General features: G+C 41.9%; 1 protein-coding gene across 1 annotated transcript in view; it reads right to left on the bottom strand.

Moving 5' to 3' along the window:
- LOC129842959 (NACHT, LRR and PYD domains-containing protein 12-like) overlaps positions 1–24517 on the bottom strand; it is a 29070-nt gene extending 4553 nt beyond the window's left edge. Inside the window, exons 1-10 of the mRNA XM_055911679.1 lie at positions 24451–24517; positions 17468–17566; positions 10884–11000; positions 10545–10629; positions 10187–10415; positions 8068–9832; positions 7630–7803; positions 3983–4156; positions 2791–2964; positions 1613–1786 (exon numbers count right to left, since the gene is read on the bottom strand). Coding sequence (XP_055767654.1) covers positions 1613–1786; positions 2791–2964; positions 3983–4156; positions 7630–7803; positions 8068–9832; positions 10187–10415; positions 10545–10629; positions 10884–11000; positions 17468–17550 — 2975 coding nt within the window. The 5' untranslated portion in view covers positions 17551–17566; positions 24451–24517. The remainder of the gene's footprint in view (positions 1–1612; positions 1787–2790; positions 2965–3982; positions 4157–7629; positions 7804–8067; positions 9833–10186; positions 10416–10544; positions 10630–10883; positions 11001–17467; positions 17567–24450) is intronic.
- Between the last annotated feature and the right edge of the window lie 1710 nt (positions 24518–26227).

Raw genomic sequence — 26227 nt, 5'->3', positions numbered from 1 at the left:
GACAAAATGGATGTGTCTCTATGGTGTAGTAGGTCAGGGCGTGACGAGGGGGTGTTCTAGTTTAAAATGTATATGTTGGTGTTTTGGTTTGGTTCCCAATTAGAGGCAGCTGGTAATCGTTGCCTCTAATTGGGGATCATATTTAAGTAGCTATTTTTCCCACCTGTGTTTGTGGGATAATGGTTTGTGTTTGTGCATGTGCACGACATAGTCACGTTTCGTTGTTCATTTATTGATTTATTTGCTTTTGCAAAAAGTTTCACCTTGTAATAAATATGTGTAACTCAACATCCGCTGTGCCTTGGTCCCGTTCTTACCGTGACAGATAGACTGCATCCAGTTTGCTGAGTAGAGTATTGGAAGCTATTTTGTAAATGACATCGCCAAACTCGAGGATCGGTAGGATAGTCAGATTTAATAGGGCAAGTTTTGCGGCGTGAGTAAGTGAAGGAGGCTTTGTTGCGGAATAGGAAGCCGATTCTAGATTTGATTTTGGATTGGAGATGTTTAATATGAGTCTGGAAGGAGAGTTTACAGTCTAGTCAGACACCTAGGTATTTGTAGTTGTCCACATATTCTAGGTCAGAGCCGTCCAGGGTAGTGATGCTAATCGGGCGGGCGTGTGCAGGCAGTGAATGGTTGAAAAGCATGCATTTGGTTTTACTAGCTTTTAAGAGTAGTTGGAGGCCACAGAAGGAGAGTTGTATGGCATTGAAGCTCGTTTGGAGGTCAGTTAACACAGTGTCCAAAGAAGGGCCAGAAGTATACAGAATGGTGTCGTCTGCGTAGGGGTGGACCAGGGAATCATGAGAAGCAAGAGCGACATCACTGATGTATACAGAGAAGAGAGTAGGTCCAAGAATTGAACCCTGTGGCACCCCCATATAGACTGCCAGAGGTCCGGACAACATGATAGGATGGTCAGTGTTACGAGGCCCTCCGACTTAACACACTGAACTCTATCTGAGAAGTAGTTGGTGAACCAGGCGAGGCAGTCATCTGAGAAACCAAGGCTGTTGAGTCTGCCAATAAGAATGTGGTGATTGACAGAGTCCTAAGTCTTGGCCAGGTCGATGAAGACGGCTGCACAGTACTGTCTTTTATCGATGACGGTTATGATATCGTTTAGTACCTTGAGCGTGGCTGAGGTGCACCCATGACCGGCTCGGAAACCGGATTGCACAGTGGAGAAGGTACGGTGGGATTCAAAATGGTCAGTGATCTGTTTATTAACTTGGCTTTCGGGAGACCTTAGAGAGGCAGGGTAGGATAGTAATAGGTCTGTAGCAGTTTGGGTCTAGGGTGTCACCCCATTTGAAGAGGGGGATGACTGCGGCAGCTTTCAAATCTTTAGGGATCTCAGACAAAGTGCTTTCATTTCTAAACGGTAAAACATATATTTATTAATACTTTTTAATCAAATATGACATTCTGTACTGTTGCCTAACATGAAACATTCTATCTCAAATCCAAAATGCTGGAGCATAGCACCAAATGTAAAACTGTAAGCTTCACTGTCCAAACACATATGGTGAGGACTATGTGTGTCTGGTAAACACATGTGGATCTGGTGAACAGTTATCACTTTTTGACCAACTACAGGAATACTGACCTCAGAGTCTCCAGTTTACAGTGGGGATTCCCCAGTCCAGCAGAGAGCAGCTTCACTCCTGAACCCTTCAGGTCAATGTTACTCAGATCCAGCTCTCTCAGGTGTGAGGAGTTTGACCTCAGAACTGAGACCAGAGAAGCACAGCCTTCCTCTGTGACTAGACAGCCTGACAGCCTGTAAAGAGTAAAATCATATTAAAACCACACTGCTATTCTTTGGTGGTGAAAAAAATGGAAGTATATTTTTTCAACATATTCAGATACATCAGCGTCCTGAATCCTGTCATTAAAAAGCAGGATCAGTCAAAAGACAGACAGTGAGGTATCAGATTTAGATTGTATTGAGTAAACAGTCCAAACCATATCTATTTTGACAGTGAAGCTAACATTTTAAATGTGGCTCTATACTCCAGCATTTTGGATTTCAGATCAAATGTTTTGTATGAATTGACAGTATATAATGTCACCTTTTATTTGAGGGTATTTTAATACATATCTGTTTCACCATTTAGAAAAATAAAAGCACTTTATGTATCTAGTCCCCCTATTTGAAGAAGTCATAAGTATTCTGACCAATTCACTTATAGTGTATTAAAGTAGTCAGAAGTGTAGTATTTGGTCCCATATTCTTTGAACGCAATGACTACAGCAAGACTGTGACTGCCATGATTGGGAAAGATCATGAATGAATCATGAATAATAATGAGTGAGAGAGTTACAGAGGCTACAACAAAACATGCTAACCTCTCACCATTACAAATAACAGAGGATACAACAAAACATACTAACCTCTCACCATTACCAATAACAGAGGCTACAACAAAACATGCTAACCTCTCACCATTACCAATAACTGAGGCTACAACAAAACATACTAACCTCTCACCATTACCAATAACAGAGGCTACAACAAAACATGCTAACCTCTCACATTACCAATAACAGAGACTACAACAAAACATGTTAACCTCTCACCATTAACCTCAAATAAAAGGTGACATTCTGTACTGTCACCTAATATGAAACATTATATCTCAAATCCAAAATGCTGGAGGACAGCACCAAATGTAAAACTGTAAGCTTCACTGTCCAAACACATATGGTGTGGACTATGTGTATCTGGTAAACACATGTGGATCTGGTGAACATCACTTGTTGACCAATTACAGGAATACTGACCTCAGAGTCTCCAGTTTACAGTGGGGATTCCCCAGTCCATCAGAGAGCAGCTTCACTCCTGAATCCTTCAGGTCATTGTTACTCAGGTCCAGCTCTCTCAGGTGTGAGGGGTTTGACCTCAGAGCTGAGACCAGAGAAGCACAGCCTTCCTCTGTGACTAGACAGCGTGACAGCCTGCAAAGAGTCAAATCATATTAAAATCACACTGATATTCTTTGGTGGTGAAAATAGTGGTAGTATATTTTTTCAAAATGTTTAGATACATCGGTGTCATGAAGCCTGCCATATCTATTCATAAATTAACTTATCATTATTAGAAATGACAAATTATCCAGGTATTTCTTGTAGATAGAAACATGTATAGTACAAATATTTGAGTAGACTGACCAGACCAGTTTAAAAGCAGTATCAGTCAAAAGACAGACAGTGATGTATCAGATTTAGATTGTATTGAGTATACAGTCCACACCATATCTATAATGACAGTGAGGTATCAGATTTAGATTGTATTGAGGATACAGTCCACACCATATCTATAATGACAGTGAGGTATCAGATTTAGATTGTATTGAGTATACAGTCCACACCATATCTATTTTGACAGTGAAGGTAACATTTTAAATGTGACTCTATACTCCAACATTTTGGATTTCAGACCAAATGTTTCATATGAGGTGGCAGTATATAATGTCACCTTTCATTTGAGGACATTTTAATACATATCTGTTTCACGGTTTATAAATGAAAGCACTTATGTATATAGTCCGCCTATTTGAAGAAGTCATAAGTATTCTGACCAATTCACTTATAGTGTATTAAAGTAGTCAAAAGTTTAGTATTTGGTCTGATATTCCTTGAACGCAATGACTACATCAAGCTTGTGACTCAAATTCGTCTGTTGCATTTGCAGTTTGTTTTGGTTGTGTTTTGGGTTGTGTTTTGCCCAATATTAAAATGGTGGATGATGACTGGAGTAATTTTCTTTCTAAGTGAATAGATAACAGGTTTCTAAACACTACTAAATTAATCCTGATGATGCCATGATTAATACAAAATCATGAATGAATCAAAAGCTTCAAAAGCTGTAAGCTTCACTGTCCAAACACACATGGTGTGGACTATGTGTGCCTGGTAAACACATGTGGATCTGGTGAACAGTTATAACTTGATGACCAACTACAGGAATACTGACCTCAGAGTCTCCAGTTTACAGTGGGGATTCCCCAGTCCAGCAGAGAGCAGCTTCACTCCTGAATCCTTCAGGTCATTGTTTCTCAGGTCCAGCTCTCTCAGGTGTGAGGGGTTTGACCTCAGAGCTGAGACCAGAGAAGCACAGCCTTCCTCTGTGACTAGACAGCCTGACAGCCTGCAAAGAGTCAAATCATATTAAAATGACACTGCTATTCTTTGGTGGTGAAAATAGTGGTAGTATATTTTTTCAAAATGTTTAGATACATCAGTGTCATGAAAACTGACATATCTATTCATAAATTAATGTATCATTATTTGAAATGACAAATTATCAAAGTATTGCTTGTAGATAGAAACATGTATCGTACAAATATTTGAGTTGACTGACCAGACCAGTTTAAAAAGCAGTATCAGTCAAAAGACAGACAGTGAGTTTCACGACTTCTACCAAAGTCGGTCCCTCTCCTTGTTCGGGTGGCGTTCGGCGGTCGACGTCACCGGTCTTCTAGCCATCGCATCTCCACCTTTCATTTTCCATTTGTTTTGTCTTGTTTTCTCGCACTCCTGATTAACCTTCCCTCATCAGTCTGAATGTATATTACCCTCTGTTCCCCCCATGTCTGTGTGTGGAATTGTTTGTTGTTATGTGTATGTGCACGTCAGACTGGTTTGCGCCGGGTTATGTCTACCCGTATTTGTTTAGTTCTCTTAGTGCCTTGTGTTTTGTTCGCCATATTAAAAGGCTCCGCTTGCTACCCAATTCTGCTCTCCTGCGCCTGACTTCCCTGCAGCCAGTTACGCACACGCTACAGAATTCCACACCACAAGTATGGAGTCAGTAGGAGCAGGTACCCCTGGTAGCGGAGTCGATGGAGCGCATCCGGGAGCACACGGCGGAGATTAACCATCTCGGCGCCGCCGTGGACCGAGTCCTTCCAGCGCCCCCACCAGCACAACAGGGGTCTCCACTACCCCCTCCACACCCGGTTCCAGTGGGACTTGTCTCGAACTTCCCAGAGTGTACGATGGGACGGCCGCACAATGCCAGGGTTTCCTGCTGCAGCTGGATTTATATCTGGCGACTGTCCACCCGGCTCCCTCGGGCCGTGAGAGGGTGTCCGCCCTCGTCTCGTGCCTCTCGGGGGAAAGCCCTGGAGTGGGCCAATCTGTGTGGGGAGAAGGAGATGCGGCGCTGGACCACTTCGAGGATTTCACCCGCAGCTTCCGGGCAGTCTTCAACCGTCCGCCCGAGGGTAGAGCGGCAGGTAAACGTCTTTTCTACCTGAGGCAGGGGACGAGGAGCGCGCAGGAGTTCGCAATGGACTTTCGGACCCTGGCCGCCGGCGCGGGATGGAATGACAGGGCCTTGATCGACCACTATCGCTGCAGTTTGCGCAAGGACGTCCGTTGGCCTGCAGGGACACGACCCTCACTTTTGACCAGCTGGTGGACCTGTCCATTCGGCTGGATAACCTGCTGGCTACCCGCGGACGTCCAGATCGGGGTCTGTCGGTTTCATCCCGCACCACCACCGCTCCGATACCCATGGAGCTGGGAGGTGCTGCGCTCAGGGAAACCGGAGGAGGATCCTTTACGTGCACCATCTGTGGCCGCAGAGGTCACACTGCCGGTCGCTGTCGGGTTGGTTCCTTTGGGGGTCGAGGCAGCAGGCAGGGCACTCTGGCCACCCAGAGCCCTTTGTTGCACACCTGTTTTTGTATGTCACTTTTCCTGAGTTTTCCCCGCATTCCCAGCATAAGGTGCTCATCGATTCAGGCGTAGTTGGGAATATCATAGACAGATCATTCGCCCATAGTTTAGGGATCCCCATTGTTCCAGTGGCTATGCCCTTCCCAGTTCACGCCTTAGACAGTCGAACATTAGGGTCTGGGTTGATTAGGGAGGCCACCGCTCCTCTGGGCATGGTGACGCAGGGGGGTCACAAGGAGAGAATCAGTCTCTTCCTCATTGACTCTCCTGCGTTTCCCGTGGTGCTAGGCCTACCCTGGTTGGCCTGTCATGACCCGACTGTTTCATGGCAACGGAGGGCTCTCACGGGGTGGTCGCGAGAGTGCTCGGGAGGTGTTTAGGGGTTTCTGTTGGTGCTACTACAGTGGAAAATCCAGACCAGGTCTCCACCGTGCGCATTCCCCCCGAATATTCTGATTTGTCTCTCGCCTTCTCCAAAAAAAAAGGCGACTCAATTATCACCCCATCGTCGGGGGGATTGTGCGATAAATCTCCTGGTAGACGCTGCACTTCCCAGGAGTCACGTGTATCCCCTGTCACAGGCGGAGACGGCTATGGAAACATATGTCTCTGAATCCCTGCGTCAGGGGTACATTCGGTCCTCCACTTTCCCCGCCTCCTCGAGTTTCTTTTTTGTGAAGAAGAAGGAGGGAGGTCTGCGCCTGTCTATTGACTATCGAGCTCTTAACCAGATCACTGTGAAGTATAGTTACCCGGTACCTCTCATAGCCACAGTGATAGAGTTAATGCACGGGGCACGCTTCTTCACGAAACTAGATCTCAGGAGCGCTTACAACCTGGTGCGTATCTGGGAGAGAGATGAGTGGAAGACAGCGTTCAGTACCACCTCAGGGCATTATGAGTACCTCTTCATGCCGTACCGGTTGATGAATGCTCCATCAGTCTTCCAAGCCTTTGTAGATGAGATTTTCAGGGACCTGCATGACCTGCATGGGCATGGTGTAGTGATGTATATCGATGACATCCTGCCATATCTATTCATAAATTAACTTATCATTATTAGAAATGACAAATTATCCAGGTATTTCTTGTAGATAGAAACATGTATAGTACAAATATTTGAGTAGACTGACCAGACCAGTTTAAAAGCAGTATCAGTCAAAAGACAGACAGTGATGTATCAGATTTAGATTGTATTGAGTATACAGTCCACACCATATCTATAATGACAGTGAGGTATCAGATTTAGATTGTATTGAGGATACAGTCCACACCATATCTATAATGACAGTGAGGTATCAGATTTAGATTGTATTGAGTATACAGTCCACACCATATCTATTTTGACAGTGAAGGTAACATTTTAAATGTGACTCTATACTCCAACATTTTGGATTTCAGACCAAATGTTTCATATGAGGTGGCAGTATATAATGTCACCTTTCATTTGAGGACATTTTAATACATATCTGTTTCACGGTTTATAAATGAAAGCACTTATGTATATAGTCCGCCTATTTGAAGAAGTCATAAGTATTCTGACCAATTCACTTATAGTGTATTAAAGTAGTCAAAAGTTTAGTATTTGGTCTGATATTCCTTGAACGCAATGACTACATCAAGCTTGTGACTCAAATTCGTCTGTTGCATTTGCAGTTTGTTTTGGTTGTGTTTTGGGTTGTGTTTTGCCCAATATTAAAATGGTGGATGATGACTGGAGTAATTTTCTTTCTAAGTGAATAGATAACAGGTTTCTAAACACTACTAAATTAATCCTGATGATGCCATGATTAATACAAAATCATGAATGAATCAAAAGCTTCAAAAGCTGTAAGCTTCACTGTCCAAACACACATGGTGTGGACTATGTGTGTCTGGTAAACACATGTGGATCTGGTGAACAGTTATCACTTGTTGACCAACTACAGGAATACTGACCTCAGAGTCTCCAGTTTACAGTGGGGATTCCTTAGTCCAGCAGAGAGCAGCTTCACTCCTGAATCCTTCAGGTCATTGTTACTCAGGTCCAGTTCTCTCAGGTGTGAGGGGTTTGACTTCAGAGCTGAGACCAGAGAAGCACAGCCTTCCTCTGTGACTCCACAGCCTGACAGCCTGCAAAGAGATCATCATGACTTCACAAACAGTTAATTTAACGAGTAGCGTAGAAGGACAATGCAGATGCATTTGGTTTATTCTCCCAAACAACATATAGATTAATCTTCCGTCTCCTAGAATTGTATGGTCATATTGTTATACTAATGTGAAAATAAACGCATTGATTCAGTATGTTATTCCATATAATATTAGAAAACATATTTTTCTCTAAACTGATTTCTTCCTGATGATTAGTTCTTATATGTCATTTTATTTACTCACAGAACAACTCTGGAGACTTTGACCACTGGCAGCAGCCTCAGAAGACCTTTCTCTGATCTGGAGTATTTCTTCAGGTCAAACACATCCAGTTCCTTTTCTGAAGTCAGCAACACAAAGACCAGAGCTGACCACTGTGCAGGTGACAGGTTGGCTCTAGAGAGACTTCCTGATCTCAGGAAGCTTTGGATCTCCTCCACTAGAGAATGGTCATTCAGTTCATTCAGACAGTGGAACAGATTGATGCTCCTCTCTGGAGAGGGATTATCCCTGATCTTCTTCTTGATGTACTTGACTGTTTCTGCATGGCTCTGTGAGCTGCTTCTTGTCTTTGTCAGTAAACCTTGTAAGTACTTCTGATTGGACTCCAGTGACAGGCCCAGAAGGAAGCGGAGGAAAAGGTCCAGGTTTCCCGTCTCACTTTGTAAGGCTTTATACACAGCACTCTTGTAGAAAGTAACTTCAGGCTGGTCTTTTGTTTTCAGTTTGTTCATTACATTCTCATTGTTGTTGATGAATGAGAGGAACACATATACAGCAGCCAGAAACTCCTGAATGCTCAGATGAACAAAGCAGTACACCTTGTCCTGGTACAGCCCACATTCCTCTTTAAAGAGCTGTGTGCACAATCCTGAGTACATTGAGGCTTCACTGACATCAATACCAGCCTCTTTCAGGTCTTCTTCATAGAAAATCAGATTGCCCTTCACAAGCTGTTGAAAAGCCAGTTTTCCCAGTGACAGAATGCTCTCTTTATTCCAGTGTGGACCTGTCTCTTCTTTCCCAAGATACTTTTCATTCTTCTGTTTGGTATGAAACACCACAAAGTGTGTGTACATCTCAGTCAGAGTCTTGGGCATCTCTTCTCTCTTATGTTCCAGCATGTGTTCAAGGACTGTTGCAGAAATCCAACAGAAGACTGGAATGTGGCACATGATGTGGAGGCTCCTTGATGTCTTTATGTGTGAGATGATTCTGCTGGCGAGGTCCTCATCACTGAATCTCTTCCTGAAGTACTCCTCCTTCTGTGGGTCATTGAACCCTCGTACCTCTGTCACCTGGTGAACACACCCTGAAGGGATCTTATTGGCTGCTGCAGGTCGGGTAGTTATCCAGAGGAGAGCAGAGGGAAGCAGGTTTCCCTTGATGAGATTTGTCAGCAGAACATCCACTGAGGTTGACTCTGTGACGTCCCAACAGATCTTGTTCTTCTGGAAGTCTAGGGGCAGTCGGCACTCATCCAGACCATCAAAGATGAACAGAACTTTGTACTTGTCGTAGTTGGAGATTCCTGATTGTTTGGTTTCCATTGAGAAGTGATTGAGAAGTTCAATCAAAGTGTGTTTGTCCTCTTTCATCAAATTCAGCTCCCGAAAAGGGAATGAAAATACAAATTGGACATCCTGATTTGCTTTTCCTTCAGCCCAGTCCAGAATGAACTTCTGCACAGAGACTGTTTTTCCAATGCCAGCGACTCCCTTTGTCAGCACAGTTCTGATACGTTTGTCTTGTCCAGTTAAGGGTTTGAAGATGTCGTTACATTTGATTGCAGTCTCTGGTCTTGCTTGTTTCCTGGTTGTTGTCTCAATCTGTCTCAGCTCATGTTCATTATTGACCTCTCCTGTTCCACCCTCTGTGATGTAGAGCTCTGTGTAGATCTTATTGAGAAGTGTTGGGTTTCCTTGTTTAGCGATCCCCTCAAATACACATTGAAACTTCTTCTTTAGATTAGATTTGAGTTCACGTTGGCAAATCACAGCAAGCTCATCTGAATGAAGAAATAACACAGAGGATATTAATATTACGTTTGTTTTAATGCCTACAGTATTGAAGGACTGTTAAAAAGTTTTTAAATATGATATTTCCTTCTCTTAACTGACTGTATAAATGTGTAAATGTTTTCATAATACATAATACTCTCTCCCTGTCTCCGTCTCTCTCTCTCCTCTCACCCTCCAAATTAATCACCACAACACATCCCTGCTGCTACTTGATGAGGTCACTAGGTGTTGTGTTAAGGCTGCTACAATATCATTGAGTAACACAGCTACTTTAGCTGTACTTTAGCTACAGCTTTTAAATGTTATACAACAGCATTCAACATGAGGCAGACAGCTCTTACATTTCTCCAGTGTGTCAGCAAGCTCCTTCTGGTTCATTTTCCTCAGGATGTGCAGTGTGATCTTCAGAGCCCCCTCTCTGGCACTGCTCTCCTGCTTCTCATCTTCAGCATCCACCACTTCCTTATCCTGCTTCTGACTCTCAAAGCCTTCTGGGAGTTCTGGACTAAGAATCCTCTTGAACATCTTCAGCTCGTTCTTCACAAATGTCATAATATTCTCTTCAAGCAACTGAAATAAATCAAGTAAATAAGTTAAGCAAGAAAATAAATGCTTTCTCATTAACACATTAATGAATGATTGACAGATCAACTTTACTTGAGGTAAACAAAAACAAATGTACATAACAGGACCACATACACTGAATATGGAGGCCAGGTCTGTTTGATGACTCTGGGAAGACTGACCACTGAGAATCTCTGACTCTGATCTCTCCTGTTGGTTTCTGTGGACAAAACATGAGATTACATCTCCTCATCCAGGGAGTACACACACACACACACACACACACACACACAAGGAGGGAATGTTGTGTTTGTTTAATATTTGTTTAATATTGTTTAAGGACTATGAAAATGGACAAAAGGATTAGCCTATGGATTATGAAAACAACAAAAATAAATGGGAAAATGGGAGAGGAGAAATGACTAGAGACAGTGTTGTTTAACTCACTGACCATGACCCATGAGTTCTTCTTACCTTTGTTCAGTAGAAAAGTCTCCCTCTCTAAACAGTATAGGAAGTTCCATAGACCAGTCACTCTTCATGGACACACAGCTGGGTACAGGGGAGGCTGGTCTCTCCTGCTTGATTGGGCTTCAACACAACAGAGACAAACATTACATCTCTCATCTACTCTGTGCTCAGATGGGGAAACATAACAAGAGTTTAATTCCAAAACTCTATATATCCATTTTCAGAAATGTTCGAAAATTAGCCTCTATTGTTTAAAGAAATTATGAAAGAGATTGGTGTTTTTCACTATCAAATCAAATCACATTTTATTTGTCACACACACATGGTTAGCAGATGTTAATGCGAGTGTAGCGAAATGCTTGTGCTTCTAGTTCCGACAATGCAGTAATAACCAACGAGTAATCTAACCTAACATTTCCACAACTACTACCTTATACACACAAGTGTAAAGGGATAAAGAATATGTACATAAAGATATATGAATGAGTGATGGTACAGAACGGCATAGGCAAGATGCAGTAGATGGTAGGGTATATAAACATAAAGTGGCATAGTTTAAAGTGGCTAGTGTTACATGTATTACATAAAGATGGCAAGATGCAGTAGATGATATAGAGTACAGTATATACATATACATATGAGATGAGGTGTGGTGTGTAAACATTATATTAAGTGGCATTGTTTAAAGTGGCTAGTGATACATTTTTACATACATTTCCATCAATTCCCATTATTAAAGTGGCTGGAGTTGAGTCAGTATGTTGGCAGCAGCCACTAAATGTTAGTGGTGGCTGTTTAACAGTCTGATGGCCTTGAGATAGAAGCTGTTTTTCATTCTCTCGGTCCCTGCTTTGATGCACCTGTACTGACCTCGCCTTCTGGATGATAGCGGGGTAAACAGGCAGTGGCTCGGGTGGTTGTTGTCCTTGATGATCTTCATGGCCTTCCTGTGACATCGGGTGGTGTAGGTGTCCTGGAGGGCAGGTAGTTTGCCCCCGGTGATGCGTTGTGCAGACCTCACTACCCTCTGGAGAGCCTTACGTTTGTGGGAGGAGCAGTGGTCGTACCAGGCGGTGATACAGCCCGAAAGGATGCTCTCGATTGTGCATCTGTAGAAGTTTGTGAGTGCTTTTGGTGACAAGCCGAATTTCTTCAGCCTCCTGAGGTTGAAGAGGTGCTGCTGCGCCTTCTTCACAACGCTGTCTGTGTGGGTGGACCAATTCAGTTTGTCCGTGATGTATACACCGAGCAACTTAAAACTTACAACCCTCTCCACTACTGTCCCGTCGATGTGGATAGGGGGGTGCTCCCTCTGCTGTTTCCTGAAGTCCACAATCATCTCCTTTGTTTTGTTGACATTGAGTGTAAGGTTATTTTCCTGACACCACACTCCGAGGGCCCTCACCTCCTCCCTGTAGGCCGTCTCGTCGTTGTTGGTAATCAAGCCTACCACTGTAGTGTCGTCTGCAAACTTGATGATTGAGTTGGAGGCGTGCATGGCCACGCAGTCGTGGGTGAACAGGGAGAACAGGAGAGGTCTCAGAACGCACCCTTGTGGGGCCCCAGTGTTGAGGATCAGCAGGGTGGAGATGTTGTTACCTACCCTCACCACCTGGGGGCGGCCCGTCAGGAAGTCCAGTACCCAGTTACACAGGGCGGGGTCGAGACCCAGGGTCTCGAGCTTGATGACGAGTTTGGAGGGTACTATGGTGTTAAATGCTGAGCTGTAGTCGATGAACAGCATTCTCACATAGGTATTCTTCTTGTCCAGATGGGTTAGGGCAGTGTGCAGTGTGGTTGCGATTGCGTTGTCTGTGGACCTATTGGGTCGGTAAGCAAATTGGAGTGGGTCTAGGGTGTCAGGTAGGGTGGAGGTGATATGGTCCTTGACTAGTCTCTCAAAGCACTTCATGATGACGGAAGTGAGTTCTACGGGGCGGTAGTCGTTTAGTTCAGTTACCTTAGTTTTCTTGGGAACAGGAACAATGGTGGCCCTCTTGAAGCATGTGGGAACAGCAGACTGGGATAAGGTTTGATTAAATATGTCCGTAAACACACCAGCCAGCTGGTCTGCGCATGGTCTGAGGACGCGGCTGGGAATGCCGTCTGGTCCTGCAGCCTTGCGAGAGTTAACACGTTTAAATGTTTTACTCACCTCGGCTGCAGTGAAGGATAGCCCGCAGGTTTTGGTAGCGGGCCGTGTCAGTGGCACTGTATTGTCCTCAAAGCGAGCAAAAAAGTTATTTAGTCTGTCTGGGAGCAAGACATCCTGGTCCGCGACGGGGCTGGTTTTCTTTTTGTTATCCGTGATTGACTGTAGACCCTGCCACATACCTCTTGTGTCTGAGCTGTTGAATTGCGACTCTACTTTGTCTCTATACTGGCACTTAGCTTGTTTGATTGCCTTGCGGAGGGAATAGCTACACTGTTTGTATTCGGTCATGTTTCCGGTCACCTTGCCCTGGTTAAAAGCAGTGGTTCGCACTTTCAGTTTCGGGCGAATGCTGCCATCAATCCACGGTTTCTGGTTTGGGAATGTTTTAATCGTTGCTGTGGGTATTACGTCGCTGATGCACTTTCTAATGAACTCGCTCACCGAATCAGCGTATTCGTCAATGTTGTTGTTGGACGCAATGCGGAACATATCCCAATCCATGTGATCAAAGCAGTCTTGAAGCTTGGAATCAGATTGGTCGGACCAGCGTTGAACAGACCTGAGCGCGGGAGCTTCTTGTTTTAGTTTCTGTTTGTAGGCTGGAAGCAACAAAATGGAGTCGTGGTAAGCTTTTCCGAAAGGAGGGCGGGGGAGGGCCTTATATGCGTCGCGGAAGTTAGAATAACAATGATTCAGGCTTTTACCAGCCCTGGTAGCACAATCGATATGCTGATAGAACTTAGGGAGTTTGGTTTTCTGATTAGCCTTGTTAAAATCCCCAGCTACGATGAATGCAGCCTCAGGGTGTGTGGTTTCCAGTTTACAAAGAGTCAGATAAAGTTTGTTCAGGGCCATCGATGTGTCTGCTTGGGGGGGAATATATACGGCTGTGATTATAATCGAAGAGAATTCCCTTGGTAGATAATGCGGTCGACATTTGATTGTGAGGAATTCTAGATCAGGTGAACAGAATGACTTGAGTTCCTGTATGTTGTTATGATCACACCACGTCTCGTTAATCATAAGGCATACCCCCCCGCCCCTCTTCTTACCAGAAAGATGCTTGTTTCTGTCGGCGCGATGCGTGAAGAAACTAGCTGGCTATACCGACTCCGTTAGCCTCTCTCGAGTGAGCCATGTTTCCGTGAAGCAAAGAACGTTACAGTCTCTGATGTCTCTCTGGAATGCTACCCTTGCTCAGATTTCATCAACCTTGTTGGCAAGAGACTGGACATTGGCGATTAGTATGCTAGGGAGTGGAGCGCGATGTGCCCGTCTCCGAAGCCTGACCAGGAGACCGCTACGTTTGCCCCTTTTACGGCGTCGCATAGGGTCGCCGGCTGGGATCAGATCCATTGTATTGGGTGGAAGGCAAAACACTGGATCCGTTGACTTGATGGTTTCATTTCAGAGGGACAAATAATCATGTTTTTTTTTTGCAAATTGTTGTATATCTGCCTCAAAATGTGACCGACCGTCTCGATTCGGTCTTATGTAGAAAAATGTGCAATGGTGTTTTTTACATTGGATAAAAGCAGAGAATCATAGCTTTAAAAAACCCGGGCCTCCCGGGTGACGCAGTGGTCTAGGGCACTGCGTTGCAGTGATAGCTGCGCCACCAGAGTCTCTGGGTTCACACCCAGGCTCTGTCGCAGCCGGCCACAACCGGGAGATCCGTGGGGCGACGCACAATTGGCATAGCGTCGTCCGGGTTAGGGAGGGTTTGGCCGGTAGGGAGGGTTTGGCCGGTAGGGATATCCTTGTCTCAGTATGTAAAAAAAAATGTAATAAAATGTATGCACTCTACTGTAAGTCTCTCTGGATAAGAGCGTCTGCTAAATGACTAAAAATGTAAATGTAAATGGTATAACATACACTACAGTTGAGGAACAATGGGAAAGTCATTCTTCTTTGAACGTTGATAAACTTGTAGCCTCACTTTTGAGAAAATGACCTTTGAATGTTTTGGTTCCTACTGAAGAGCTCTTCTTTGTCTACAGGGCTGTTACTTTGGCAGATTATGTCACCCATCTAAACAAATAGTTATAGATATATATATAACAACTGCAGTAGTACTGAATAATGTTTAATACATTTAGTTAATTATATATATATTATGTTATATATATATATGTAATTAACTAAATGTAAGATGCTGTTGGTAGAGATATAATTAACTAAATGTATGATGTTTTTGGTTTGAGTCAGTTTAATTGTTTGTAATGCAATACATTTCTATTTTATAGTTGAAAGTGGTAAAATGAACTAGAAAATGTAAAATTTTGCAATTCTGAGTAATTAATACATTAGTAAGGAATTACACATTATTCAGTACTACTGCAGTTGCTACATAATTCCAATAGATGGCAGCATAAGACCACAAATGACATTTCAGAAGATTAGTTTAGTTTTCTCCCAGGATACACCACCACTCCCCCTCACAGGAAAACTCCTGTGTGCTTCTTTCTGTCCCTTTCTACACTGCTAACGCAAGAGGAAGGACTGAAAAAGCATTTAACAGATTACTGTGAAGTAATATAATGATGATTCATGTTTATTGTTACCTGTTTTTATGCTCATGTTTTGAAATGATACTTCATTAATATACCAATTACCAATAAGCCTGAACATTAATTCAGACATCTCTGGTCGAGAAAAACTTATTTTCCAGGTACATTCATTGTCAAATTCCTCAACCAGCATCGACCCGCGATGCCTTCTCGAGCAAGTATGTCAACTCAGCCTCGCTAAAAGGCTGGTGTCGTTACTCTGCCTTCTCCGGGGGCATGTTGAGGTAAATTTACTAACCGGGAGGGTTGAATGATGTAATTTATTGGTGGGCTGGAAGACGCACTCTTGTCTTTTCTATTCCGAGGTTGTTTACTCGCAATATCAGATATTAAGATGTTTTTTATAATGAATGTATACTGAGGTTGAGGTTCTGACTAGTGATAATTTACCTGGGGTTCAATACCTGCTATAGTCAATATGTTTAGCCCTAATACGAGATACATAGCTAACATTAACTGTAAAGTAATGAGTGACCATTTTAGAAAATCATGGGACATACAGTCTGTGGTTGCATGCTATTTTATGACAATCATATTGCTGCTTGTAGCCTATAACTGATGCTTCGTGGTCTTATGCTGCCATCTAATGGAATTTAGCAATTAAAAGGTATTAATTCACTTACAGACATTGGTGAGACATTGGTTAGCTGAAAAAAACAGGTGGACTTGATCTGACCACTGGAGGGCTGCTGGGTTCACATCCTCAAAACATTAACCTTTTGTTGATCAGAACTCTAGAGGTTCTTCTTTCCATGAACCAAAACATATATATCACTTTTAGTGGTTCCATATATTAATGAAGTGACAGAAGCCTTTTTGGTTCTATAAGGAACCTTCTTTTCTAAGAGTGTATAATAAACACGTTTTTCTTTTGATTATTTATTTATCTACATCATGTTATTTCAAGTTATCCCTTTGGAGCGCAACATCACGTTGTTAAAAATAATACTAAATTGGGCGTGGCTATAAATTGGGAGATTGAAGGCATCTCGGGTGTAATATGTGTTGGATGAAAATTAACATTGTATGCAACGTTGTAGGCAACATTATTGGCAAGGGACTTGATGCTACTATGCCAAAGCTATTAGAGTTGTTAAACGGGTGTGAAGAGTGTGTTGATATAACGGTAATATTGTCCAAATTCTGCTTGTAACAACGATCAGAATTGGTAAAAAAAATATGCATTCCATTATATTAGGCAATAATTAAGAGTAGGCAAAGTGGTCGTTTCATGTAAAAATTCTATCAAATGTCTTACATTGCAACGAGTACAGTCAGGGTGGCGCGGAACCCCTGCAGTACCTCCACAGACCCCGGATTGAGAACCCCTGCAGTACCTCCACAGACCCCGGATTGAGAACCCCAGCAGTACCTCCACAGACCCCGGATTGAGAACCCCTGCAGTACCTCCACAGACCCCGGATTGAGAACCCCCGCAGTACCTCCACAGACCCCGGATTGAGAACCCCTGCAGTACCTCCACAGACCCCGGATTGAGAACCCCTGCAGTACCTCCACAGACCCCGGATTGAGAACCCCTGCAGTACCTCCACAGACCCCGGATTGAGAACCCCTGCAGTACCTCCACAGACCCCGGATTGAGAACCCCTGCAGTACCTCCACAGACCCAGGATTGAGAACCCCTGCAGTACCTCCACAAACCCCGGATTGAGAACCCCTGCAGTACCTCCACAGACCCCGGATTGAGAACCCCTGCAGTACCTCCACAGACCCCGGATTGAGAACCCCTGATTTAGCAGATGCTCTTATCCAGAGTGATTTACAGTAAGTGCATTCATCTTAAGATAGATATTTATTTAGGAAATAAACTTTATAAATTCTTCATAAAATTGTAATCTTACCTCTTAGTTTTGGTGTCATGTCCCCCAGAGAGATGCATTTTAGAGGCAGGGCCCCCCTCCTCTCTCTCCACAGAGAGACTCATTTTAGAGCACTGACCCCTAAACAGAGATCCAGCATGTTGGTTGTGGTAACACAATGACAACTAAACAGAGATCCAGCATGTTGGTTGTGGTTAACACAGTGACAACTAAACAGAGATCCAGCATGTTGGTTGTGGTTAACACAGTGACAACTAAACAGAGATCCAGCATGTTGGTTGTGGTTAACACAGTGACAACTAAACAGAGATCCAGCATGTTGGTTGTGGTTAACACAGTGACAACTAAACAGAGATCCAGCATGTTGGTTGTGGTTAACACAGTGACAACTAAACAGAGATCCAACATGTTGGTTGTGGTTAACACAGTGACAACTAAACAGAGATCCAACATGTTGGTTGTGGTTAACACAGTGACAACTAAACAGAGATCCAGCATGTTGGTTGTGGTTAACACAGTGACAACTAAACAGAGATCCAGCATGTTGGTTGTGGTTAACACAGTGACAACTAAACAGAGATCCAGCATGTTGGTTGTGGTTAACACAGTGACAACTAAACAGAGATCCAACATGTTGGTTAACACAGTGACAACTAAACAGAGATCCAACATGTTGGTTGTGGTTAACACAGTGACAACTAAACAGAGATCCAACATGTTGGTCGTGGTTAAAACATTGATAACTAATTCTTGAATGTCAATTGTTCTCATTTATTCATTATCTCTTTGAGAAATAAAACATTTACTAACAGACATAGAAACAGTCAGGTGATTTAATGCATCACATGAACATGTAGTTGTGACATTTCATCTCCATGGTAACTGTCAATAATAATAATAAGTCACTGTTTGTTAAGGTAGTTATAGACAGTACAGCAACAATAATAATAATAATAATAATAATAATAAGTCACTGTTTGTTAAGGTAGTTATAGACAGTACAGCAACAACAATAATAATAATAATAATAATAAGTCACTGTTTGTTAAGGTAGTTCTAGTCAGTACAGCAACAATAATAATAATAATAATAATAATAAGTCACTGTTTGTTAAGGTAGTTATAGACAGTTCAGCAACAATAATAATAATAATAATAATAAGTCACTGTTTGTTAAGGTAGTTATAGACAGTTCAGCAACAATAATAATAATAATAATAATAAGTCACTGTTTGTTAAGGTAGTTATAGACAGTACAGCAACAACAATAATAATAATAATAATAATAATAATAAGTCACTGTTTGTTAAGGTAGTTATAGACAGTACAGCAACACAAGGCCATGTCTCACAATTATTTGTATTCATTAAAAGTAGGATATTTATTGTCTTTCAATCTGTTGTTTTCTAAACGTATCTGAGAATGTAGACAGAAGGGCTGAAACGGACATGAATGATCTGAGGGGGAAATCATTGATCCATTCAGAAAGTTTTATGCATCAAGTAAGATATGTTATATTATGTAAAGTAGACTAGGTTATAATGTATAGTAGAGGTTTGTTAGTGATATGTTATATTATGTAAAGTAGACTAGGTTATAATGTATAGTAGTGGGTTGTTAGTGATATGTAGATGTTATATTATGTAAAGTAGGCTAGGTTATAATGTATAATAGTGGGTTGTTAGTGATATGTAGATGTTATATTATGTAAAGTAGACTAGGTTATAATGTATAATAGTGGGTTGTTAGTGATATGTAGATGTTATATTATGTAAAGTAGACTAGGTTATAATGTATAGTAGTGGGTTGTTAGTGATATGTAGGTGTTATATTATGTAAAGTAGACTAGGTTATAATGTATAGTAGTGGGTTGTTAGTGATATGTAGGTGTTATATTATGTAAAGTAGACTAGGTTATAATGTATAGTAGTGGGTTGTTAGTGATATGCAGATGTTATATTATGTAAAGTAGACTAGGTTATAATGTATAATAGAGGGTTGTTAGTGATATGTAGATGTTATATTATGTAAAGTAGACTAGGTTATAATGTATAATAGCAGTTTGTTAGTGATATGCAGATCAAGGTCTATACCTCAGCTATAGCCTACATATCATAAATGACCAGTCTAAACCTGTTCAGGTCAGTTCACATAATGTTATAGTCCTACCAGTAGCAGGACAGAGCATCTACACTATATATACAAAAGTATGTGGACACCCCTTCAAATTAGTGGATTCGGCTATTTCAGCCACACCGATTGCTGACAGGTGTATAAAATCAAGCAGACCGCCATGCAATCTCCATAGAGAAACATTGTAAGTAGAATGACCCGTACTGAAGAGCTCAGTGACTTTCAACGTGGCACCGTCATAGGATGCCACCTATCCAACAAGTCAGTTCGTCAAATTCCTGCCCTGCTAGAGCTGCCCCGGTCAACTGTGAATGCTGTTATTGTGAAACCTCTAGGAGCAACAACGGCTCAACCGTGAAGTGGTAGGCTACACCAGCTCACAGAAAGGGCCCGCCGAGTGCTGTCCTCGGTTGCAACACTCCGAGTTCCAAACAGCAAAATAACTATGAATAACTATTCGTCGGGAGCTGAAATTATGAAATCATGAAATTAGTTTCCATGGCCGAGCAGCCGAACGCACACAAAATCACCATGCGCAATGCCAAGCATTGGCTTGAGTGGTGTATGAATCACTCTTCACCATCTGGCAGTCCGACGGACGAATCTGGGTTTGGCGGATGCCAGGAAAACGCTACCTGCCCGAATGCATAGTGCCAACTGTAAAGTTTGGTGGAGGAGGAATAATGGTCTGGGGCTGTTTTTCATGGTTTGGGCCCCCTAGTTCTAGTGAAGAGAAATCTTAACGCTACAGCATAAAATAACACTATAGACGATTCTGTGCTTCCAACTTTGTGGCAACCGTTTGGGGAAGGCCCTTTCCTGTTTCAGCATGACAATGTCCCCATGCACAAAGTAAGGTCCATACAGAAATGGCTTGTCGAGATCGGTATGGAAGAACTTGACTGGCCTGCACAGCGCCCTGACCTCAACCCCATCCAACACCTTTGGGATGAATTGGAACGCTGACTGCGAGCCAGGCCTAATCACCCAACATCAGTGCCCGACTTCCCTAATGCTCTTGTGGCTGAATGGAAGCAAGTCCCCGCAGCTCTGTTCCAACATCTAGTGGAAAGCCTTCCCAGAAGAGTGGAGGCTGTTGTAGCAGCAAAGGGGGGGACCAACTCCATATCAATGGCTATGATTTTGGAATGAGATGTTCGACTAGCAGGTGTCCACATACTTTTGGTCATGTAGTGTATATCGCCTAATCTAAATCAAATCAAATCAAATGTTATTGGTCACAATGTCTGAGCGGCATAGACTAAGATACAGTAGAATAGTATAGAATACAGTATATACATATGAGATGAGTAATACATAGACTAAGATACAGTAGAATAGTATAGAATACAGTATATACATTTGAGATGAGTAATACATAGACTAAGATACAGTAGATGTCACGTTCCTGACCTTATTTCCTTTGTTTAGTCTTTGTTTAGTTGGTCAGGACGTGAGCTGGGTGGGTGTAGTCTATGTTTTGTGTTTCTATGTTGGGTTTGTTGTTTGGCCTAATATGGTTCTCAATCAGAGGCAGGTGTTTTCATTGTCTTTGATTGGGAACCATATTAAGGTAGCCTGTTTTCACTGTTTGTTTGTGGGTGATTGTTCCTGTTCGTGCGTTCATGTGTTTTATGTTCTCTTGTTCAGGACTGTAGCTTCGTAGGTTTTCATGTTTTTTGTTCGTATTGAAAAAAGTGTTCCAATAAATATGGAAACGCTTTGGTCCTCCTCTCCTTCCACCGACGAGAGCCGTTACAGTAGAATAGTATAGAATGCAGTATATACATATGAGATGAGTAATACATAGACTAAGATACAGTAGAATAGTATAGAATACAGTATATACATATGAGATGAGTAATACATAGACTAAGATACAGTAGAATAGTATAGAATACAGTATATACATATGAGATGAGTAATACATAGAATAAGATACAGTAGAATAGTATAGAATACAGTATATACATATGAGATGAGTAATACATAGACTAAGATACAGTAGAATAGAATAGAATACAGTATATACATATGAGATGAGTAATACATAGACTAAGATACAGTAGAATAGTGTAGAATACAGTATATACATATGAGATGAGTAATACATAGACTAAGATACAGTAGAATAGAATAGAATACAGTATATACATATGAGATGAGTAATACATAGACTAAGATACAGTAGAATAGTATAGAATGCAGTATATACATATGAGATGAGTAATACATAGACTAAGATACAGTAGAATAGTATAGATTACAGTATATACATATGAGATGAGTAATGCAAGATATTTATAGCCTGGGCCAGATTCTTTTCACAACATTTCCAACAGAGACCATCAGGTTGGTCGGCATGATTAGTGATTATACTGTAGCTCAAACCTACTGTGACTGTTGAATGTCTGACGACGACCTAACTTTATAATAGTTTGTAGCCTACCTACCAGAATCTGCCCGTCTTTCCTTCAAATCAACACATGTATCTGTCTTCTAATGCAGTGGTGTAAAGTACTTCAGTAAAATACTTTAAAGTACTACTGAAGTAGTTTTTGGGGAATCTGTCCTTTACTTTAATAATTATATTTTAACAACTTTCTCTTTTACTTCACTACTTTCATGAAGACAATTATGTACTTTTTACTCCATACATTTTCCCTGACACCCAAAAGTTCTCGTCACATTTTGAATGCTTAGCAGGACAGAAAATGGTCCAATTTGAACACTTATCAAGAGAACATCCCTGGTCATCCCTACTGCCTCTGATCTGGAGGACTCACTAAACAGAGAACATCCCTGGTCATCCCTACTGCCTCTGATCTGGAGGACTCACTAAACAGAGAACATCCCTGGTCATCCCTACTGCCTCTGATCTGGCAGACTCACTAAACAGAGAACATCCCTGGTCATCCCTACAGCCTCTGATCTGGAGGACTCACTAAACAGAGAACATCCCTGGTCATCCCTACAGCCTCTGATCTGGAGGACTCACTAAACAGAGAACATCCCTGGTCATCCCTACTGCCTCTGATCTGGAGGACTCACTAAACAGAGAACATCCCTGGTCATCCCTACTGCCTCTGATCTGGCAGACTCACTAAACAGAGAACATCCCTGGTCATCCCTACAGCCTCTGATCTGGAGGACTCACTAAACAGAGAACATCCCTGGTCATCCCTACAGCCTCTGATCTGGCAGACTCACTAAACACAAATGCTTTGTTTTTAAATGATGTCTGAGTGTTGGAGTGTGACCCTGGCTGTCCGTAAATTAAAAGAACTAGAAAATTGTGCCATCTGGTTTACTTTTACTTTTGATGCTTAAGTATATTTTAGCAATTACATTTACCTTTAATAGTTAATTATATTTCAAATCCAATACTTTTAGACTTTTACAGAAGTAGTATTTTGCTGGGTGACTTTCACTTTTACTTGAGTTTTCTATTAAGGTATCTTTACTTTTACTCAAGTATGACAATTCAGTACTTTTTCCACCACTGTTCTAACGTTCTAGAGACGTGCAAAACGAATTAACTAATCAACTAATTCACCCAGTGACCGTCACTTTATTTCCTTATATGAAAAAACACTCAAATGCTTACACACCCAGACACACACGTCCAATCCTCTCACATCACAATTTCCCCTCAATCCCAATAGGCTGGGGGGGGTTGGGGAACCCCAACCCCTGAGTGAACTGAGTGTTCTCCACGGGCTGAAGATGTTTGTTACAAATGTGTGCAGTTTCAACAGACATTTTGTAACTGCGTAGGCTACAAAGTTACTTTCAATTTCATATAAGGAAATAAAGTGACGGTCCCTGGGTGAATTAGTTGTGCATTGCCCGGTGCCCCGGGTGAGCAGAGTTTACGCATTTAATACCATTCCATTGGTCCTATAAATAAATGTCCACTCCCCTGTAGCACCGGGCCATGTAAAACGAACTTCCCACTGTGGCAGCGCACTGAGACACAGAGTTCTAAACCCAGACGCGTTTCTTCAAGACATCTCTCTTACATTGTTTTTGATAAACATATAATTTACTAGAAACCAAGTTTAGCTGTGTTTTTTTCCTCCAAAATGTGAGTTACTGTAGGCCTTTAATAATTGTAAGCAGGCCTACAAACCAAAAAGGTTTTAATTTCAGAATGTTCATTTGTATGCCTCAAATATTAAACTGTCTTAAAATATTTGCTGATTAGTTGAATCAGGTGTGTAAGTGCTGGTAAGAACAAAAGGATTGTGAAACCCTGAGATTAACATAAAACCATATCATTGAAAAGCTCCTCCACCATCTTTACCAGACGTTTTACTGATAACATGTAGGTCTACTAATTAGTTTACACTTTGAAAACTGCTGTCTCTCAAATATTAAACTGTTTTAAAATTGTATTTATTTTTATTTCACCTTTATTTAACTCGGCAAGTCAGTTAATAATAAATTCTTATTTTCAATGACAGCCTAGGTGGGTTAACTGTCTTGTTCAGGGGAAGAACAACAGATTTGTACCTTGTCAGCTCGGGGATTTGAACTTCGGTTACTATTCCAACGCTCTAAACACTAGGCTACCCTGCCGCCCCAATACTTGATGATTAGTTGAATCAGGTGTGTAAGTGCTGGTAAGAACAAAAGGATTGAGAAACCCTGAGATAAACATAAAACTATATAATTGAAAAGCTCCCCCACCATCTTTACCAGACGTTTTACTGATAACATGTCAGCCTACTGATTAGTTTACACTTTGAAAACTGCTGTCTGTCAGCAACTCAGCTCAAGTAGCAGTTCTACTAACTAGTAATATCTCATTCCAGGTATTCATTCTCTTACTCTGTCCATTATAATTAATTATTGTTCAGAAATTCTTACTTTATTTGTCAGTTCTCCCCATATTGTGATTTCTGCTCTGTCGTCTCAAAATAGATCCTGTACAAAATAACAACTTTACTTTCTGTTTCACTCAGCCACCTCCCCACCCTGACAATAAAGTGTGTTATTGGTATCTTCCACTAGATGGCAGTAAACACCTGCTGTAACTAGATTTTACAACTATGTGTTTGGTTTCATACAGGCGGTGTCCCAGAGTTGGAGTGCTGATCTAGGATCAGGTCCTCCTCACCATGTAATCCGATTCATTATGATCTAGTATCAGGTCCCCCCTCTCCATGTAATCTGATTCATTATGATCTAGGATCAGGTCCCCCCTCTCCATGTAATCTGATTCATTATGATCTAGGATCAGGTCCCCTCTCTCCATGTAATCCGATTCATTATGATCTAGGATCAGGTCCCCCCTCTCCATGTAATCTGATTCATTATGATCTAGGATCAGGTCCCCCTGTCCATGTAATCTGATTCATTATTATCTAGGATCAGGTCCCTCCTCTCCATGTAATCTGATTCATTATGATCTAGGATCAGGTCCCCTCTCTCCATGTAATCCGATTCATTATGATCTAGTATCAGGTCCCCCCTCTCCATGTAATCTGATTCATTATGATCTAGGATCAGGTCCCCTTGTCCATGTAATCTGATTCATTATTATCTAGGATCAGGTCCCTCCTCTCCATGTAATCTGATTCATTATGATCTAGGATCAGGTCCCCCCTCTCCATGTAATCTGATTCATTATGATCTAGGATCAGGTCCACCAGTCCATGTAATATGATTCATTATGATCTAGGATCAGGTCCCCCCTCTCCATGTAATCTGATTCATTATGATCTAAAAGGCTAAACTGATCCTAGATCAGCTCTCCTACTCTTTATGAATACTGTCACAGGTGACTCTTCAAGATGAGAATCATGATTTGTAAAACAAGCTTTATTCTTTAAGAATCAATTAATAACTTTCGGCAATGTCTTCAGTAACCGAGTATTCCAGGCACTCTCTTTTTATGAACCAGTTGCTATTCAATAAAGAACATACTGCTTTATAGATCCCAACCTGACAAACAATTGTTTGGGCCTTACTTTGAGCACTTGCACTGGGCCTCCATTGAGTCTCCATGTGTCAAGCAGTACAGAGAAACACCCTCTAGATGAGAGCAGAGGCTCTTGGATCTACCCTGTCTAACCACTGGGCCTCCATTGAGTCTCCATGTGTCAAGCAGTACAGAGAAACACCCTCTAGATGACAGCAGAGGCTCTTGGATCTACCCTGTCTAACCACCAGTTTAGTGATCTCGTTCCATCAATATGTCCATACTACTTCACAACCATTTTGAGGTCTTGACCAGCAATGTCCCATTGGGCTCAACCAAGCCGAGAGTGAGGTTCTAGAAAGAGGACTGACTTTCATACCAACTCCTAAACAGGTGGACTGGGGGGAGCTCCGGAGGGATCTACACGTCTATCATAGAGGGTTGAAGTTATCAGATCATTTTGAATATGAAACAGATTTTCCTCAGATACTATTTCCAAACCCCTCACATTGGGAACCTCAGTTGGAGTCAGTGTCAGAAACTATACACACTCTTATATGTAGGGATGTGGCTTCCTTTTAAATTACAGTATGTGTCCTCAAAATTTCTGTAATCTAAATATCTCACATTAGCTGGTAGAACTGAAGAATGAAATGAATCATAGAGGTCTTATAACTTATTACATTCAACAGGTCCATTGTTTTGTCTCATGTCTCTTTATAT

Source organism: Salvelinus fontinalis, unplaced genomic scaffold, assembly GCF_029448725.1.
Source record: "Salvelinus fontinalis isolate EN_2023a unplaced genomic scaffold, ASM2944872v1 scaffold_0080, whole genome shotgun sequence".
In the NCBI taxonomy this organism is placed as follows: Eukaryota; Metazoa; Chordata; class Actinopteri; order Salmoniformes; family Salmonidae; genus Salvelinus; species Salvelinus fontinalis.
This window is presented reverse-complemented; position numbering and strand designations above follow the sequence as displayed.